Source organism: Mya arenaria, chromosome 7 (genome assembly GCF_026914265.1).
Source record: "Mya arenaria isolate MELC-2E11 chromosome 7, ASM2691426v1".
Classification (NCBI taxonomy): Eukaryota; Metazoa; Mollusca; class Bivalvia; order Myida; family Myidae; genus Mya; species Mya arenaria.
Genome location: NC_069128.1, coordinates 39,438,864 through 39,458,218, shown reverse-complemented (window position 1 = coordinate 39,458,218; position 19,355 = coordinate 39,438,864). Strand labels below are relative to the sequence as shown.

General features: G+C 33.3%; 1 protein-coding gene across 7 annotated transcripts in view; it reads right to left on the bottom strand.

Annotated features, from left to right (window-relative positions):
- Positions 1-548: 548 nt before the first annotated feature.
- The window catches only part of LOC128240617 (uncharacterized), a 42,642-nt gene continuing 23,835 nt past the window's right edge, over positions 549-19,355 (bottom strand). Inside the window, exons 1-8 of one of the 7 annotated variants that reach the window (XM_052957314.1) lie at positions 10,940-11,117; positions 10,459-10,507; positions 9,137-9,194; positions 8,572-8,904; positions 7,352-7,444; positions 6,664-6,756; positions 5,117-5,208; positions 549-3,420 (exon numbers count right to left, since the gene is read on the bottom strand). In XM_052957314.1, the coding sequence (XP_052813274.1) occupies positions 3,340-3,420; positions 5,117-5,208; positions 6,664-6,756; positions 7,352-7,444; positions 8,572-8,904; positions 9,137-9,194; positions 10,459-10,507; positions 10,940-10,980 (840 nt within the window). In that variant the 5' untranslated portion in view covers positions 10,981-11,117 and the 3' untranslated portion in view covers positions 549-3,339. Of the gene's footprint in view, positions 3,421-5,116; positions 5,209-6,663; positions 6,757-7,351; positions 7,445-8,571; positions 8,905-9,136; positions 9,195-9,748; positions 9,932-9,957; positions 10,088-10,458; positions 10,508-10,939; positions 11,118-19,355 lie in introns of those variants that run through there. The other 6 variants (XM_052957311.1, XM_052957312.1, XM_052957317.1 and 3 more) reach the window with 6 other exon arrangements.

Below are 19,355 nucleotides of genomic sequence, written 5' to 3'. Positions count from 1 at the left end.
TGTTTTATATTTTCTTTTTGAACATTTTATAGGAAATATTTGAGATAATAAGATGAATTACCTTTTGTACTATAAAATCAGATTTTAATAAGTAATTTTGCTTAATGAAATAAAATACTTAAGTGAATTATGCTTAAGAATTTTTGAGAAATATGGGACTGATTATTATAATGGGGATGTAGTTGGGTGGATGGCCGGGCTGCGTCAACATTGGTTGCCACCTAATAACTTAGGCTAGCATTGATGTATAATAATGAATGTTGGAGTGTAGGTAGCTTATGTGAAGAGCTAGCTTGGGGTTGCTCTTTTGTGGGATGGGGTCGAGGTCAATGTCACTGTTACTAAAAATAGTAAAATGGTTTCCGCCCAACAAATTAAGTTATAATTAATGGAAACTAAACACAAAATAAACTTGAGTATTTTTTTGTTACCGTAACGTCTCTTTCTGATTGCCCATATAAAAATTTTCGTCGCATCGCCGCTCTTCTAATAATAAATGAACATGAGTACCATTTTCTCAAATCTATTTAAAACGAAAACCGCTGACATTGTGCTAAGGATCGCCTACGCTTCTACCAGCATGCTATCATAGGGTAAATATCGATTTCACAAAATGCAAAAGAAAAGATGATATGAACATTTGAAATTAAAGTATCAATATTATTCAGAAAATTTGTTCACATACAAAATACCAATGTTTTTATTAAGCATGGTCAAAATGTTTATCCGTTAAATATAAGTTATGTAAAATCTAATTAGCGGTTTTAGTAATCAGCAAAACAACCGGTCAGATGATTAAAGTCGGTTAAATACCCATCAAAAGGTCAAAATGCAAACTAAATATGGCATTGAAATAACAGTACAGTCAAGACTGGCTATGTCTTTGTCTTTGGCGCCTCGGGAAAATTATTCGAAAAAACGAACATTTCGTCACCTTAGTGCAATAACTCAATAACTGCATATAGACATAGAAGCAGATATTGAGTTCTTGCACTAAGATGACGATTTGATTAAACCAAAAAACAAAATGAGTATAACAAAATGGAAAAAGATCGAAAAAGTTCAACATAACCAGAACATCGAGATAACAGAGTTCGACATAGCGATTTTCGACTGTATAACATTTTATTGAAAAAAAGTTGATATTATTCAGGTTGGACCACGATAAACACATGTCTAAGCAGTAAACAGTAAAAACACTTATTAACACTTTATTTGACTTAAACAGACTTAAAAACTTAACAATATCACACACTTTAAGGCTGATCACAGAATGGTTTAGTCTTACACTGTACATGCTTTCTTTAAAGCGTCTAGACACCAGATGACACAGTTGCAACAGAAATTAATACAAAATAACATTGTATTGTCAAAAACTTACATAAAATCAATATCGTTTCGTACAACGCTTTGAATCTTACTACATTACTCTATGATGTATCACATCTCTTACGACACATGTATCTTTCGCAGTTTTTGCGTAGTTTTCAAATTCGATATTTCCTGGTTTTGTCTACCACGTAAATCCCAGTAAATTTAGAAATAGCGTCGGAATATGTATCTGTACTAATCAGACACACACTTTGTTTCAAAACAACTCTGATGGTAAAATGAATAGTACTATTATTAATCCAATCATTTGATATTTGCGGTAGTACATTGACAGTGCTAAATACATTTTGTTGAGGTGGCGCGGATAAATATTACAAAAATATAGTACACCAATGCATTTGAAAAACAATGGACATCCGAAAACAGGCACGTCGTAAGCGGGGCTATACATATATTCCATATACATATTTACAAAGTTAAAGTCTACAGAAAAAATAGTTGCTATGACAACCGACAAACAAATTACATCTTGTATTTCAAATTATCAATATGGTTTTTAAATAACTTTAATGTTAACGTAAACTATCAACAATCATACTCTCCTAATTCGTTAAGGACTTATCAGATATACTCGTCAAACACAGTATAAAACATATCATCACACACAATGATGCTGAAAACATTTGCGTTGAGTCTACAATTTCTAAAGGAAATTAAAGTATCAAGTTAATTAAAAGTTTCGAATGAAATATTGTGTACACATGTTAATATCATATAAATTAATACTCTAAATTGAAGCTCTAAATAAAACTGAAAAACAGAGAAGAAAAATGCATTAAATCAATGAGGTTTTATTTAAAGCTGCACTCTCACAGACATACCGTTTTCAACTTTTATAGTTTTTGTCATGGAAAGAGCAAATATTTGCCTAACTATCTGCAAACCAAAGATAAAACATGGCTGACAAAAGATCAGGTCGCAGATTTTCATATTTCCGTTCGAAAATTATTGTTTTATGGCTTAAACCGTTACTAACGGTTAAAGAAAAATGCCTCAGACATCACTTTTTTAACTTGAATATAAAAATCTGCTATCTTATTTTTTGTCAGCAGTCTTATATAACTGTTTTCCATGCATTTTTGCAAATATTGGATCGTTCCAAGACAAAAAATAAATAGTTGTCAAAACGTTCAATCTGTAAGAGTGCAGCTTTAAAGAACTGGATAACTGGAGTATGCAAACTTAATATAAATAACTATGATCACAATATGGTATAAAAACTACATAAAACAATATTTTTTCTGTCGAATATTTCTTTCACAGCAGCCTTTTTGCAGAAAATACGTATCTTCATATAGTTAGATAGGTTCACCCCAGCCCGACGAGCGTAGCGTAGGATAATTTGCGGAAACGATTCTTACATGAGCGGCCGTGGTAGATCCTTTCTCTCCCACCTCAGTTAAACAAAAAAACACTAAAACTGAACCAGTTTGAGCGTACTGCGTAGTGAAAATAGTTCGCGTATAGATATTGGATAATTTGTGATTGCCATAGATATGCGCGCAGTGATTCAAAATATGTTAATAGTAAAATCATTTTTCAAATAGTTCTGAGGAGAGTTCAGCATTAATCATTGAATGCAGCGTGAAAACTTTTTTTGGTCTCATTTGAAGCGATAACTGATTTATTTGGAACATAAATATTGCCACAAGAAAAGATGTCCATGATGCTACAGAGGACGGTCTTCAACAAGGGAGGTAATTGCGTGATGACAAAAAAAAGATTAAAAAAAAAGGTTCCATTCGGTCACTTTTTTATCTTTGCTGTGGATTTGCTGTGGATTTCCAGAATGGCCATTTTTTATCTACTTATCTCGGGTGGGAGAATAAGTCATCTAACAACGTAAATACATATATGCTATTTCAGTTTTTATATATACATGTGTGTTATTCAGCAGTTGGAACGTGCAGTTTCTTAGCATCGGTGTTGGATGTGGTCACTCGCGGTTTAATCCGGGCTTTCATCACATAGCTTCTTCCTAACTTCATATTCAACAGTCGGAATATTTTGTTGGTTCCGCTTTGCTACCTGCATGTAAACAAAAATCGTCATTAATTAACAAAAGTGCGGCGTGTGCTCCTAAAGTGGCATCTGACTCATATTATTTCAGATTTTTCTAAAATACGTAATAATGTTTTGTTATGATGAAATACATTTCGTGATTAGTTCTACGAAATATTAAATTATATTTTCGAAATAATATTTTGTAAATACGAAATAATATTTCGAACTTACGAATAAAACATTTCTCGTAAAAAATAATTAACAAAAAGTGTCGGATTTCACTTAAGGGGCACTTTACAAAAGAGATACCAAAATTAAATTGTATTTGCATGGATACAAGTTCGTCAAGGCAAAAGAAATGTAATGCTTTAATAATTGAGTAATTAAAAACATTTTTACTTCAAGTGGAAGAAAATATCAGACACTCATATTTGGAGTAACTTCCTCTTGTATAAAATTTGCTATTTCGTATCACAGCCAGTTTATATATATATATATAGCTCTGGCTTCCATAAATTTAATGTAGATATTTATTTTTTGATGTTTACTACACATTAAACACATCCCAGAATGTAATAAATAACGTGTTCGCTGAAGTTCTTTAGTTAGTTTACAACAACTTTCCTTCCAACAAAATTATTATGTTTAACGGCTATTTTTCTTGATTAAGAACACTTGGTTAGTAATTGTCCATTTTTTCACAATTTTTTTAAACGAATAATGAAATTGTTATCGTTGTCCACACTGAGAACATACTTTTCGGAGATTTAAGAACATAATAACCATTCTACCCGTGTAAACTTTCAGAATTGAGGTTTACATAAGGTTGATAGTAAATTTATAAGTACAATGTGTAGCCCATATTGTTTTAGAAATATTAATGACCAATAAGTACGTTCAATACCATTATGATTAAACATTTGTAAACAAAAGTGTTAGCTCTATACCCATCCCACTATGAAACTGAAGCTGTTTTTCCTACATCTTATTTCACAGAAAATACCACATAAAAGGTAAGTCATTTTAAAAGCAGAGTTTCAAATGAAATGTTTGAATTAAACAAGTTAATGTAAAACGGGTTACTTCCATAATGTAATTTATTTATAAGTTAAAATTGATGTTACTTTTTTGTATCAAATCAAATGTTTAGATTTGAAGAATAAGTCCTAAAACTTTGTTCTTATGTAAGAAACAAACAAAACATACAAGTAACACCACTGATTGATATTATATTCTCTAGTGGTCGATAAATAATTGTCTCAGAATCTGCTGACTTGGCATCAATAAGTTAGTCATATAAGATAACTCACAATAGAACAGATCTCAATTGTTTGGAAACTGGCGGAAAGTGAATTCATTATACAGTTAAGTAACCATAAAACATTTCATTTTCGAACGTAAGTGGTATGATATCATTAGATTTATTCATTAACATATATATATATATATATATATATATATATAGAGAGAGAGAGAGAGAGAGAGTTGAATTCTGGTGTTAATTGGGAATTCTGTTGTAAAGTGGGAATTTTGGTGTAAGAAATGATCATAGAAATTTTAATGCTAAGTAATTTAACATGTTTACCCCCTAAAAGGCATAATTCTGCTTACGAAAGTGGAAAGTGGGGAGTGGAATGATTAATTTCATAACAATGGTAAATTTCACAATATATTAATTTAAATATGAAGCAACAAAAGAATCGACTATAAAAATACATACCTGGGTTTTATTAATAGCCATTATTACAATCGTTGATACCGTCAGTAGATTCAAAACATAGAGGGTCACGATATACCATGGAAACAACTCATCTGAAACGAAATACCAAACGATTACTGCTGTGCGAGCCCAGTAAGGCCAACAGATCCCTCAGAGAAAAGCATGCTATACCCTGAAGGGGTCGTCTGGTCTTTATATCCTCACGGAGACCTGGTTAGCAAATTTGCATATATTCAGGTACAGCAACGTACTACGAACGCAATTCCGCCTATAACGGAACGTTACATTACTTTCCGCTCCGAGAAGACTCGCCTGAGTCTTGGCCTGGGAAATTCATGGATAAAGCAACTCCGATCCGGAAGTTGTCTGCATCCCACTGCTGCCACAATTATTTGAATACATGTCGCTAAACCAAAGACACATTAGATTCTTTGAGAGAAAATCAAGGTCAACTCTTAAGGGGTCGACTGGTCTTTTTATACATATGTTTTCCATCCACATGGAGACCTGTTTATGCAAATTTGCATGTAATCAAGTACATCAATGTACTACGAACGCACTTCCGCCTACAGTCGGACGTTACACCATGAACGCACTTCCGCCTACAGCGGACCGTTACACTGCAAATCATCAGGGAGAGAAACCACAACCAATGTAAATAAACAAGTAAGTGACTTTAATTTCTAAAAAAACGTTTTTGACTGAAAAGTTATGAAAATATTTTTTGGCCTATTAAAGACTTTGCTTCTGCGAGTGTGAAATAGATTTGCTTGTACTTTTATGATGCAAACCAAAATAGCTGGTATCGTTCTATTATATTCCGTCAAGCTGATATTTTCATTTGATTCGTTATAGCTTTAAAGGGGCACAATATGTTACATTGCATTTTTGTTCTCAATTTTAAAGCATCATTATGTTTAACTCATTTGACATTTATGATCAAAACCAAAAATGGCCTGTGTACAGATTCAAAGATATTAGCGATATATTTGTGCCTTTTTTATAACTGGATAATCTGTGGCCATGTAGCTAATAGTTGAAGACCCTGTTTATAAAAGCTTATACTTATTTAACCTCTACACAAATCATATGTATTTAATTTTGCTTTGAATTTTCAAGTAAACTGACTCAAACAATATAATGCATCTCCAAAAGAACTGTTTGTGCTGTTGTTCCATGTTGCTGGTCTGTTATTGTTTGTGTTTGTGTTATATGTCTTTGGTTTTGACCCTGTGCCATGAAACGGGGTTTATGTTTAATCTGTTGACTATTGTACTTGTTATTGTAGTTTTTCATATCAATATTGCATATATCAGGTGTAACTTGTATTGTGCCCCTTTGAATATAGTCTAGTAAAACAGTTCACAATCGAGATCTTTCCCTTGATAGCAATCAGAAACAACGTACTTTTCAAGAGGCAGAGAACACGTTCCTCTAGTGTGCTTTGCACCCACAATGTGTAGTCAGTCTAGTTTAATTAAACAATCCGCTGTGTTTATAGTACTTTACATGATATCAAGAAAACAATGAAATGTATATAAGTATACCTGAACGGTTAAGGTGAAGCCATGCCGCCGGAGCAACACAGGAGGCAATAAACAGGAGAATCGACCATCCCAGGAAGGCCCAGTAACAGCATGCTGGCCAATTGGTTTAAAATGTAAATTGTATTCTAATGATTTTTTGAGCCGTAATCATGTTAAATTTTGACGCCTGATGATTCTATATAAAAGCGGCATTATTTGAAAAGACATCGTTTACTAATACTAATTGATGAAAGTAATGACCGCAAAGATATAAGTTCTTGCATTTTGTTATTTCAACAGAAATCGGACGTAGTATCAACTACTTAACAATCCTCAAGGTAAGATGTTTGTTTGCATTATGTTGTCGGTATATATTTCACATATTCCTTTTTGTAATGATTGACTATAACTTATTATATGGAGTAACCTCGCAACCAGATTTCACATTATTGTGCATCGGATATTCCAAGAGAGAACATTGCTATTGACGTTAATATAATGTGCGTTTGTAACAATCAAACTTTAACTTTATATATCATGAATAAAATAAATATATTTATTTGAACAGACCTAGCCATCTTAATTAGCATCACCTTTGCTCACTATGATTTACAAAATATCCTCATAAAGTGTTAACCTATATATATGTATTCCTTGCTTTAAGAGCCATTACTTATGTTAAGAGCAATCAATTAAATCAAAGTTTTACCTTTGTAAGCTCTGATTATCATTATACACAAAACTCCTTGCAGAATGCCCAGAATTATTACTCCTATACCCACAATTGTTTTTTTCAATGATTCTGAAAAAGACAAAAACAGCAATGGTGGTAATGCAAATAAATTTAATACCCTAATACAACCATATTTGATTAATTTAAGACATATTTTAAAGTGGCTATATATGTATCTCCATTTCTAAATGGAAATGTGCTTTGGACAATTCAGAAGGCGTTTAGAATGTACCAAGGTTGTAATGCCATCATGTATTGAAAACTACTTGATGCTTGTGGTCTGTGTGTTGTTCTATTTACAAGTACTTTTGTGTCTCTCGATCAGAGTAGCTAGGTCCCTACCTCGTGCTACTAAACACGGATTATATTTCGAGGAGTGAAAGCGAAAAAGTTATATCGTCTTCTTTATTTAATGCCACTAAGAATCTTTTCGTATTCACCCCTCGATTTGCATTATTGAATATTGTTTCATTTTATTACTAAAGTCATATATCGGGGGTGAAAGCGAAAAAGTTTTATTTTCATCTTTATTTAAAGTCACTTAAAACCTTTTTACATTCACCCCTAAATATATTTATCATACAAGTGTGTGCTTTGAATGTTACTTTCAAAATTTAACATTTCTTATCACATATTACAAACACCGAGCATGTCACGATATACGGTACATGTTAAGGCCTATAAAATAAAATCCCTAAAATGTATTGCACACACAATTCCGAAACACAGGCACTCAAGTTTATGCGCTAATAACGCTAAAGCTTGTTTAAATAATGGCAGGCATAAATTGTGAACAATTGTGCGCAATGTGAAACAGGCAATGAATCAATCATTTGACAAGTTTTGCTACCCAAGTTACTAGTATGCAGGCTTTTAATGTTAGTAAATATCATCCTTAAGATAAAGCAACTTGCCATGACTCTGGCACAAATCGTGGAGTAGGGGCAAATGTTCAAAGTGACATTAGATAAAGAATCAGATAGAACGTTTCTGCTTTCATACCTCGAAATGCACTTTATGATCACAATGACGGTTAAAACGGAAAAAGAATACCCTACCCAACATCTGAAATGAACTGACCAGGCGACCAACTATTTGGGGATTCCCATACATTTATATTTAAACTTCGTCTCTAAAATTAACGCAACAGTTGAACTTGGATGGATTCCAAACCCGCTTGTCAAAAATCAACATACCCGCGGGTTGAATGACAGTCAAAGTAATGGTATAATTTCCTTGGCCAGGGACAGAGCAAGTGTAAGTCGCGCTGTCATCAAGGGTCAGATTCATCAGCAGCAGACTGCTGTTGTCAATTCGAATCCTTGTTGACATGCTGAGTGACATTGGCCTTGATGACACAGATGTGTTAAGACTGTCTCCGCCTTCTTGGTCCACGAAGTTGTCCTTTGTCCACGTTGGGTATGTGGAAAGATTTGGAATACCACATGTTAATGTGACATCCTGTCCAACTATTTTGGTTACAGAACTTGATGTCGAGTTTCCATAAGCGGCACCAACCAAAATTGTAACTGAAATGTGAATTGAATATAAAGTGCCTACTTATTTGTTTCAGTGTAAGATAGTATTCATTTTACCACTGAGCACAAAATTCACCGTACATGTTTTACTTATAGTGTTGAATTTGAAAGTAAGGCTTACTTCAAAACAATGAAAATATCATTTTAAAATCACTGATAATCTCTTTCAATCACAAAATAAATCTTGCTCGTATAAAACATTAAGTAAATGTAATTTGAATACCAATTAATACTCCAGATACCGAAGTCATGGTCACCTCTTGCTTAAATACTTGCATGTCCTATAAAATATACAAACACAAGATATGTCATCAAACTTGATAAAACAAAAGTCATCATTCGTCAAACAGAAATAATATATACTGTTTAAAGCACAAATACAAACAATGGAAAAAGCTGTCCCGGTTTGACCAAGGCCTTTTAAGTGACACTTATTCAAAACCAATACTAACACATGCATTACAAACATACATTTTGAGTGATAAACCTTAAACATTTTACAAATAATGCACTGATGGAAAAAATACTAATTACAAAAAATACTAATTACTGATAACAAGATTGTAACCGTGTATTTAATACCTAAAAACGCAGTTTTAAATGATTCGTGAGTGGTAAAATATTTACTTGCTCTACTATCTTCCCATAAGGTAGAAATAAAGTGTTTTCTGCACCTTTCTTCCAAATTAAACTCCGCATCCTTGATATAACCATGGTTTTCAACATTTATTTATCCTTTTTGGTATATTAAAACATGTGTACGTTTCCTTACTTCAGGCATTTGGCATGCGACAAGATATTATACATTGTTCACTATCTAATTAAACTGATTTACCTGATAAAAACAATAACAGCCAATTGCTTAAATTCCAAAATCAATGTACAGCAGATTTAAAAAAAAACCCTTATCATTGCAATTACAGAGATACACATAATAATCTCAAACGTTTAAGAAGATTTATATTTTACTAATTGACTGCAAAAAATGTCTACAACGTTTAAATTGTATAGACGACTAAAACAATAACAAACGATACTACTTACTGCTAGTAAACCAAAACTGAAATAATAGGGTTGGTGCATGTACAAACATTTATATGTCTTATTAAATGACTTGTTTTAGGAATCCCAAGCCAAAACAATCAATCTTCTACGTCGGATAGTATTCAACTGGAGGATCCCAGGAAGTTTAAAGTCGATACGAATTTTTGAAAAATGGGAAAAATTTGAGTACTCGGAAACTTCCAAACAGGACGTTAATTGTGTGTTTAACTGCATATATATCAACAAAAACGCAATGCGTTATCGAACAAAGTAATAACCACAATAAAAAATATATTGATAAAGAGAAGAAACATGTGAAAGTAAATATTTTCGAAAACTACAATACGTATATTAGTATTGTAGCCCTACTCTAACCCAAAATATTCGCGTATACTACAAAAAGAAAGTTATTTGAGTGTTTAAAGGTGCTTATGATTTCTAAAGATTATTTGGATCTCAACAAAGAAGAATAATTTTCTGGTTTAGGAGCCCAACTCTTACCCACGAGTTTGATGTTTTGAGCCTCGCCAAGGTAGCGTCCACTTGGTATCTCCAAATACAAGAAGATGTTTAGCACGAAATTGAACAAATATTAATGAGAATAAGCTTAACTTGTATATTATTTTCTGCAAACACATTTGATAATGTTGCACCCAGAAGTCGGTGTATTTATTAAAAGCTTATTGTGTTACCCTATCATTTTGTTTTACATTACGTAATTTGTGATAATATCATTTGCAATTTTATGATAATCTACATCAATACTCATGGTTTAAAAGAATGCACTTCTGTATTTAAAATATATATCCGTTCTACAATCAAATGCAAGGTACCTTGACAATACATAGATATATATTTTAAGAAGCTAACTTCTACCATTTTCTATTATTTTTGTCATATCTTTCGTAGTTTTTAATTATTTTGAATACATTTATTAATCGCAGATAAAGTAATCGTTAGTAATCGTTGGGTAATGCCATACCTTTTAAACTTTATTTCATACCTTAGTAGAATAAAACACATGTAAGATCCATTGAATGACAATTGAAGCAATTGTTTTTGATTACACCCATTAAGGGGTTTATCTTAAAATCCAATTGAATGTATTGTTTAAACTAGTTTAACTAGTTAATTATATAATTGCAATGGTTAGCTTTGATATTTTCTGAAAAGTGGATGACCTAAATTACGTGGTTCTTAAATAATCATTTACGTCAAGTATTTATAATTACTTAGGTTTATTTATAGCGTTATTTATAATGGCTTAAAAGTAGTTGTTGAAAATTCCGCAAAAAGAGCATATTTTTAGTTGAGATTCACCATTGAAGCCATATATTTATATTATTTTTATTATTCTATTGTTAGTATATAAAACAATAGCAATTTAATCATCTTAAAATCCAATTAAACATATTGTTTACACAGAAAAAGCCTTCACTAGGCCGATATCATACGTTACATGGTTTAAAAATAATACTTAATGCAATTGCATACAAATCCAATACATGTTCAAAAGTAAAGCTCAGATTCACCTTAGCAGATTTTTCCTGATTTATTAGATTTTAATATTTTGCAAGTTCAGATAATGTGATAATAAACTAAAAAATAAATAAATTGATTTAATTTAAAACATTATTTGTTTGTACCTGTATGTTTTTTTCACTTATTATATAAAATACTAATTTAAAGTTACTGAAAACGTGCAAAGTATTATTCTAGTATAAGAACTAATATCGAAACTGAGTTCAAACCTTCACATCATTAAATATAATTATTGTGGAATTCCGCATAAGTTTGATATTGTCAATGTGTATTTTGAGCGAAGGAAGGTAAATTTATTCGACTATATCTTCCACCGTTCAAAATAAAGGAAATAATGGTGCCAGGTGCTTAAAATAGCACAGAGCGCACTGAACGAGCCGTCCAAGCGAGAAAGAACGGGGTGGGGCGGAGAGTAAGGTCAACAGCCGTAAATCCCTGAGGCGCGAAGCGTGATCACAAACTAGGACGCTTTACTGAAGAACTGATTAATGTTTAAAATTCGCATGATGTTGTATTACTTACAGAAACACGGGCAAATTCATTTTCAGATTAAAATGATAATGGATTCGAATATTTGGTTTGAAATCGAACAGAACTTTTAAAAACTAATAAACGGTCATCAGATAGAATTAATGTTTATATATGAACTGAATACGTTTGCATGTAGTACATTTTCAAAGGGAGTCTGAGTCATCGTCGGTGTATCACTTTTGGTCCTGTTCAATAACTCATGAACAACTTGATGCAGATTTTTTTTATACGTTGGTCATTTGCGGAAGGTGAGCAATATAGACTTTAGGGTCAGTAGGTCAAAGTTCAAGGTCATGGTGACCTTTACTAGATGCTAGCAAAAGGATGGGCGCATCCAACTGAGAAAATATCAGATTCATTGAATTCTATTAGTTTGTAACATTCTTCAATATCAGTTTTTATTCTTGTCTGATTCGATCGTTTTTCTTTGAATTGTTTTTTTCAATGTACCGGTAGTTTGTGTCATTAATGCTGGTTTTGTTATGCAAAACCTTTAATGTCAGTCTGTCAATTTACAAAGATGTTTATATTATTTACATAGATGTACTATGTAATTGTACAAACATCAAGATTCACTTTGTATGTGTAGACTCTTCTGAACTATAAAGTATTTTGTGGATATGGTCCCTAGATGTATGCATACAGGCATACCATATTGGCTTCCATGCAAGTTATACTTATCAATTTAAACTTGTCAGGTAATAGGCATGCTAAGCTAACAATGAAATCTGCTTGTGACTTTTCAGGTAAACTCTTGGGTATGCAAGAAAACATTACAAAAGTAAAAATCGCGGAAGAAAAGGCTTATATAAAGTCTATAATCACGTCAGTACTGAAAGTGGCCAAAGTTCCCAGTACGGAGGAGAATGCATTCCGATTTGCCGCTCAAACTTTGAACACCCATACTCCAGTGCTGGTTACCATAGCAACAAAAGATGGCGGGGATTCCAAACTGACTACGAACTGTGAGAAGATGGTGATTGGTGCTATGTTGATGAAAGACATTAGAAAAGCTTCATTGATTGATTAAAGATGAATCGATATGACCCCAAACCACCATGATATAAATACTCATAGGGAAGGGTATTACAGTCTTATGATAGCCCTGAGGTGAAAAATGTTTGTGGAATTGGATTTTATAAAATTAATACATTCTTTTCATAAATTAAGTATGGAATTATTCAGGGTGGGCGTTACCCAATTTTAGGGTCATATCTACTTGGTTAAGTGAATGTGTGTCATAATTATATCATTGTTTCATAAGAATAAGTGTATGTAAATGTTTACATCAACAGTTTAAATAACTTTGGCTTTGTCTCAGGATAAGAGTTGATTTAGGGGAAAATTGGCCCAAAGTCAATTGGGATAGCATTTTTGGAAAAGAATCCCTGCTGTTTAATTCGGCCTAAATTGAAGAAAGGAGTGAATTAGTCAGTTACTAATTAGTTTTACCATAAATCTGCCTTTTGGGGTAAGATCAGCAATTTCACTATCATTTTGAATGTAATTTTTAATGATTTGACGCTGAAAACGTGTTTGTAGATTGATAAGTGATTTTTCGATCCATTTGTGGTTTTATGTAAACCTTTTGTTTTTTTTAAAAAATGAATATAAATTTGAAAATTCATTTTCTTATATTTGAAGAAGTTTATACATTAGAGTAAACCTATAATATAGTATGGAGTATAGGTGTTATTTTAACTTGTATTTTTAAAAGGCCCAAATCCTCAACCAAGGAATGTACCCTTTTCCCCAAATTTGGATTAAAATTCCCCTCCATAATCCCAAAATCTAACCCTTGAAAAGATGCTTGCAGGTCAAATGTGAATAAAAAGTCTCATTTATTATTGACACTACATAGTGTACTGTATTTTGATACATGTATAATTATTTCTTCTCCATTCATGGGGAGACATATTGTTTTTGCCCTGTCCGTCAGTCCGTTCGTCAGTCCGTCAGTCTCTACGTCACACTTCGTTTCCGCTCAATAACTATAGAACGCTTAGACCGAGGAACTTCATACTTGGTATGCTAGTTGGTCATGACTAGTAGGTGATCCCTATTGATTTTGAGATCACGAGGTCAAAGGTCAAGGTCGCCGTGACCATGAGGTGATGAATCGGCTTCCGCTCCGAAGCTAAAGATCCTATGGGTTCAGGAACTTCATATTTGGTATGCTAGTTGTTCATGACTATTAGATGACCCCTATTGATTTTGAGATCAGTAGGTCAAACGTCAAGGTCACCGTGACCTGGAGTTAAAAAGAAACGGTTTCCGCTCAATAACTCAAGAACGCTTGCACCAAGGAATTTTATACTCTGTATGCTAGTTGGCCATGACTAGTAGATGACTCCTATTGATTTTGAGATCAGAAGGTCAAGGTCGCCGTAACCTTGAGGTGAAGAAACGGTTTCCGCTAAATATCTAAAGATCTTTTCGGTCCAGGAACTTCATACTTGGTATGCTAGGTGTTATGACTAGTAGATGACCCCTACTGATTACGTCAAAGGTCAAGGTTACCTTCAGGTTAAAAAAATGATATGTTGGCTGTGACTTTAAGCTTAAGAATGGTTTCTGTTTAATAACTAAAGAACGCTTATACCAAGGAACTTCATACTTGGTATGCTAGTTGTTCATGACTAGTAGATGAACCCTTTAGATTTTGAAATCTGTAATTAAAAGGTCATGGTCACCGTGACCTTGCGTTGAAAAACGGTTTCAGGTCAGTAACTAAAGAAAGCTTGTACCCAAGAACAAGGTCAAGGTCGCCGTCAAGATCGCTGTTACCTTCAGGTAAAAATGTTTGATGTGACCTTAAGCTTCAAACTGGTTTCTGCTTAATAACTAAAGTACACTTGTACACAGGAACGTTATGCTTGGTGTGCTAGTTTGTCATGAATTGTAGATGACTCCTATTGATTTTGAGATCAGTAAGTTAAAGGTCAAGGTCACCTTGACCTATAGGTGAAGAAACGGTTTCTGCTCAATAACTAAAGAACGCTCGCACCCAGGAACTTCATGCCTGCTATGATAGTTAGTCATGACCAGAAGATGACTCCTATTGATATTAATATCAGTAAGTCAAAGGTAAAGGTAACCGTGGTCTTGAGGTGAAGAAACAGTTTCCGCTCAATAGCTAAAAACACTGGCACCCAGGAACTTCATACTTGGCATGCTAGTTGGTCATGACAAGTAGATGAACCCTATTGATTTTGAGATCAGTAGCCCAAAGGCCAAGGTCACCGTGACCTTGAGGTGAAGAAAAGGTTTCCGCTCAATAACTAAACTATGTTTGCACCCAGAATCTTCATACTAGGTATGCTTGTTGACCATGACTAGTAGATGAACCGTATTGATTTTGAGATCAGTAGGTCAAAATTCAAGGTCACCGTGACCTTGATATTAAAAAACGGTTACTGCTCAGTAACTAAAGAACGCTTGCATCGAGGAACTTCAAATTTGGTACGCAAGATTGTCATGTCTGGTAGATGACCCCTATTGATTTTGTGATCAGTCCGTCAGTCAATCAGTCAGTCTGTTCGTCACACTTCGTTACCGCTCAATAAATGAAGAACGCTTGCACCCAGGAACATCATACTTGGTATGCAAGTTGGTCATGACTAGAAGATGAGCCCTATTGATTTTGAGATCAGTAGGTCAAAGGTCAAGGTCGCAGTAGATGCTCACTATTTAATACGGGTGAATAAACCAAACTTCACTGTTGGTTCGTCTCCAGTCCAAAATAACAAATTTCATGTCTATCATTTGTTTTTTCTCAGCTACAACCACACAATAGGGGAGACAAGCGCTTTTTCAAAAAAGGAATCTCTAGTTTTAATATTAATTTTACATCAATTTGCATGAAAATAAATTGTTTTGTTTTTAACTTGCAAAATTTCTGTCTTGGCAAAAAAGTGCTTTAATTATCTTTCCTCAGGCCCCCTGCCCCATACCCCAAATGAAGAAAGACAGCCCTAATTTGCATTGCAATTTTTTTACTTCAATGTATGTTTCTAGTGTTTTATAGATAACAAATGATCATACGTCTTCTAATTTATTGAAAATAGTTATTTAATGTCCCAATGTGAATTACGTTAACCGTCATAATATTACTTGTAAAACTCAACTGTTATCGAATTCATTTCTACCAACTACAATATCGTCGTGGAATGCACTTCCACTCTTTAAGTTTAACCTGAACAAGAATAAACAAACAGTTCCTCAAGTCTACTATGAGGGTGAACGCAAATTGTGTGTCACACATGCAAGGTTGCGGATGCATTGTAGTAATCTTAATGAACATTTGTTCTCTAAAAACATTATCAATAGCCCAAATTGCCAATGTGGGGAAAATGAGGACACCTACCATTTCTTTTTCACCTGTCCCTTATATCATGCACAAAGGCATATCCTATTCGACCAATTGCCTGCTATAAGGCCTATGTCACTTCAAGTTCTATTGTTTGGATCCAAAAACGGCACAGACCAGACAAACTCAATGATATTTAATCACGTTCAACACTTCATTCGCCAAACTAAACGTTTTTAATCTCCTTAAGATAAATTAGAACAACCTCGACTCTACAACTGACCTGACCCATCCATATCCCCCCTTCTTCCTGCTCTTAACACTACTCTCTTTCATACCCTATGCGCATCTTTGACGTCTCATCTTCCACATTATCCATCAATTTTTAACGATTACAAAAATATACAAACAATGACAACATTTACACCATTTCAAGCAGCTTGAAATAGTGAAAGAAGCAAGGCATAGTATAAGCTACCATAGCTTCCTTCTCAATTCTGCTGACTACCAATACGTACAGTCAGTGATTTATTTGGAATTATTTTCAACGTTTGTGCCTTGCAAATAGGGAAAATGAGTTAAAATTGGGAAAAATACAAAATCAGGCCAAAAAAGCTGATATAATGGCAAATATACATGTTTTCACTTTTTTAAGCATACACTGTGAAGGAGTTAGTCATGTCAAGATTTTGTGGGTTTTTTTTTTCAAGAATTTTATCGCTTTTTCATTCATGAACGTCATCTGCATTTATCACACAGGGATTTGTTTTTTAATATTTTGGGAAAATTGACATTTTTATGCATGCCTTTATAAGGCAATTAATTTCACTAAAAAATTCACTGACAATACTTGCCAATAAATACTTCATGGTGGAAAAAGTAATTGGGAGTTTGTAATTTTGTTTCTTATTTCATCTTTAATGTCAACTGAGGAGTCGATTCGGCAGTCTTCCAAGGCCAAAAAACTTATGATTATCTTGAATACAAATTTTACATATTCTGTCTCTTCATATCAAACACTTTCAAATAGTATAAAAATGATATTGGGCCATAAGGCATCTTAAGTTGACATTATTGTACAAAGCCTTCGTAAAGGGTACCTAACATTGGGCGGATTGTTCAGAACTTGGTTAATGTTAACAACGTTAAAAGCATCGTTGTTAACTTTGAAAGGTGATCTTTTTAGTAACATGCTTATATATTTAGATAAATAAGGTAAATATGAAAACGGTGTCTCAAACCTTGTAAGAAATACTGTAAATCTCAAGTGTGCGGCTATTTTTGTTCATGAGTAAAGATTTGAAGTTAACAATGATGATATTAACAACGTTGTTAACTTTAACAGGGTCTGAACAATCATACCATTGTGAATATAAAATTACAAACGAGAGCCCATAGCCAAATATTTACATTCACACTTCATTCCTTAACGATGGTTGTTGTTTATCAATTCCACTTTATTTCTGTATAAAGTGGAATGGCATTTCCCATCGATATCGCGTGCGTTTGTTCGATACTTCTGTCCTGTCATTTGGCGCAATAATACCAAGGGGCGGGGCATATTTACTACGGACTATTTTTTTCAATGAAATCGTAGTAAAATTATTGGCAACATGCAAAACTGTAATCTGCAGTAAAGCAGTTAAAACAAAATAAGCACCGATACTTTGATTTATTTTAATGTAAAAATGATGGATGGAACAGTTGAAGAAACGTTTGTGTTTAAAAAGGCTGTTAAATGTCACGAAAATGCAAAAACAGTTAGTTCAAAATAACCTCTATAACGGGTGCTTGTTTGACGTCATGAGTGATGTCATTGAAAAAGTTTTACATTAAGCTCGATTCGGGCCGCAACATAATTCGGCAGCTGTATTTAGTTTCGACGCCATTTTTTGCAAGTGTTGTTTTTTCGAAAATTGACTGGATTACTGGGATTATTTACACACAATACCTATTGTGTAATCAATTAATTACATATTCAGTCCTACTTTAACCATTGTTTGTTTTGATAACTAATTTAAGCCTGAAAATTTTGTAAACATGTTTTTGATAAAATGTACAGCATCTTCAGCATCAGAGAAACAATATTTGAAATTTCTTTGTTCAATGCATACGACGCAATGGAATCATGTCCATATAAGTCGTATGTTCTGAATAAAATTGACAGAAATAACTAAAGTTCGGAGGAGTTAGTCGATTTAGACTTAATCTAGTGTTTTTAATAGTCAAAACAACTGCAGAAAAAACTATTTGGTAAAACACATCAGCTTGGCAGGAAAAGACAACTCAGCAGAAAATATGTAAGTTATATGTAATTTATTTCATGTTTTGGTATTTGTATGCAGCTACATTATATATTCTAAAATATGTTTTTGTGCATCATTGACCAACTTTCGGTCAGAAACCAGGTCGCTCAGCCTTCATTGTTATGATGCGGGCCCTGAAAGCGCATATGTAAAACAAAAAACCGGGCATTAACGGCACGTGATTTTACTGAATAATGCACGTTTTTTACCGATAGCACTCGGGGTTTTGCGTTTTAATGCACCACGATAACGGAATGAAAACATATTTTATGCAATAATACGTATTTATAATATTATTGACCTTGAAAATAAACATATACATAAGGAAATATTTTATCTGTGCATTCATTGTATAAAATTAGGTTACGATAGCTGTTCTAATTTACCCACCGTTGAGAACGACGAGAGAAAGAAAAAAGAGAAAATTTTCTTGAATAATCAGTATACTTTAGCAGAAATGTAGATTAAAATAAATGTAAATATAAGTATTAAAATTCGACATGTTGCATTCCATCGGTGTATAGTATGCAATGTCGAATTTTAATCCTTAAGTATGTGTTCAAAATGTCTCTCTGTCAAATGTCTATTTGTTAATCTTGTTTTCATGAGAAATTATTTTTAATGATAATACATTATGTAATAAAGATAGAATAAACTTAAGAGACTTAAATTTTAGAGGTACCGTTAGGAGTTTTAGTTTTGAATTGTTA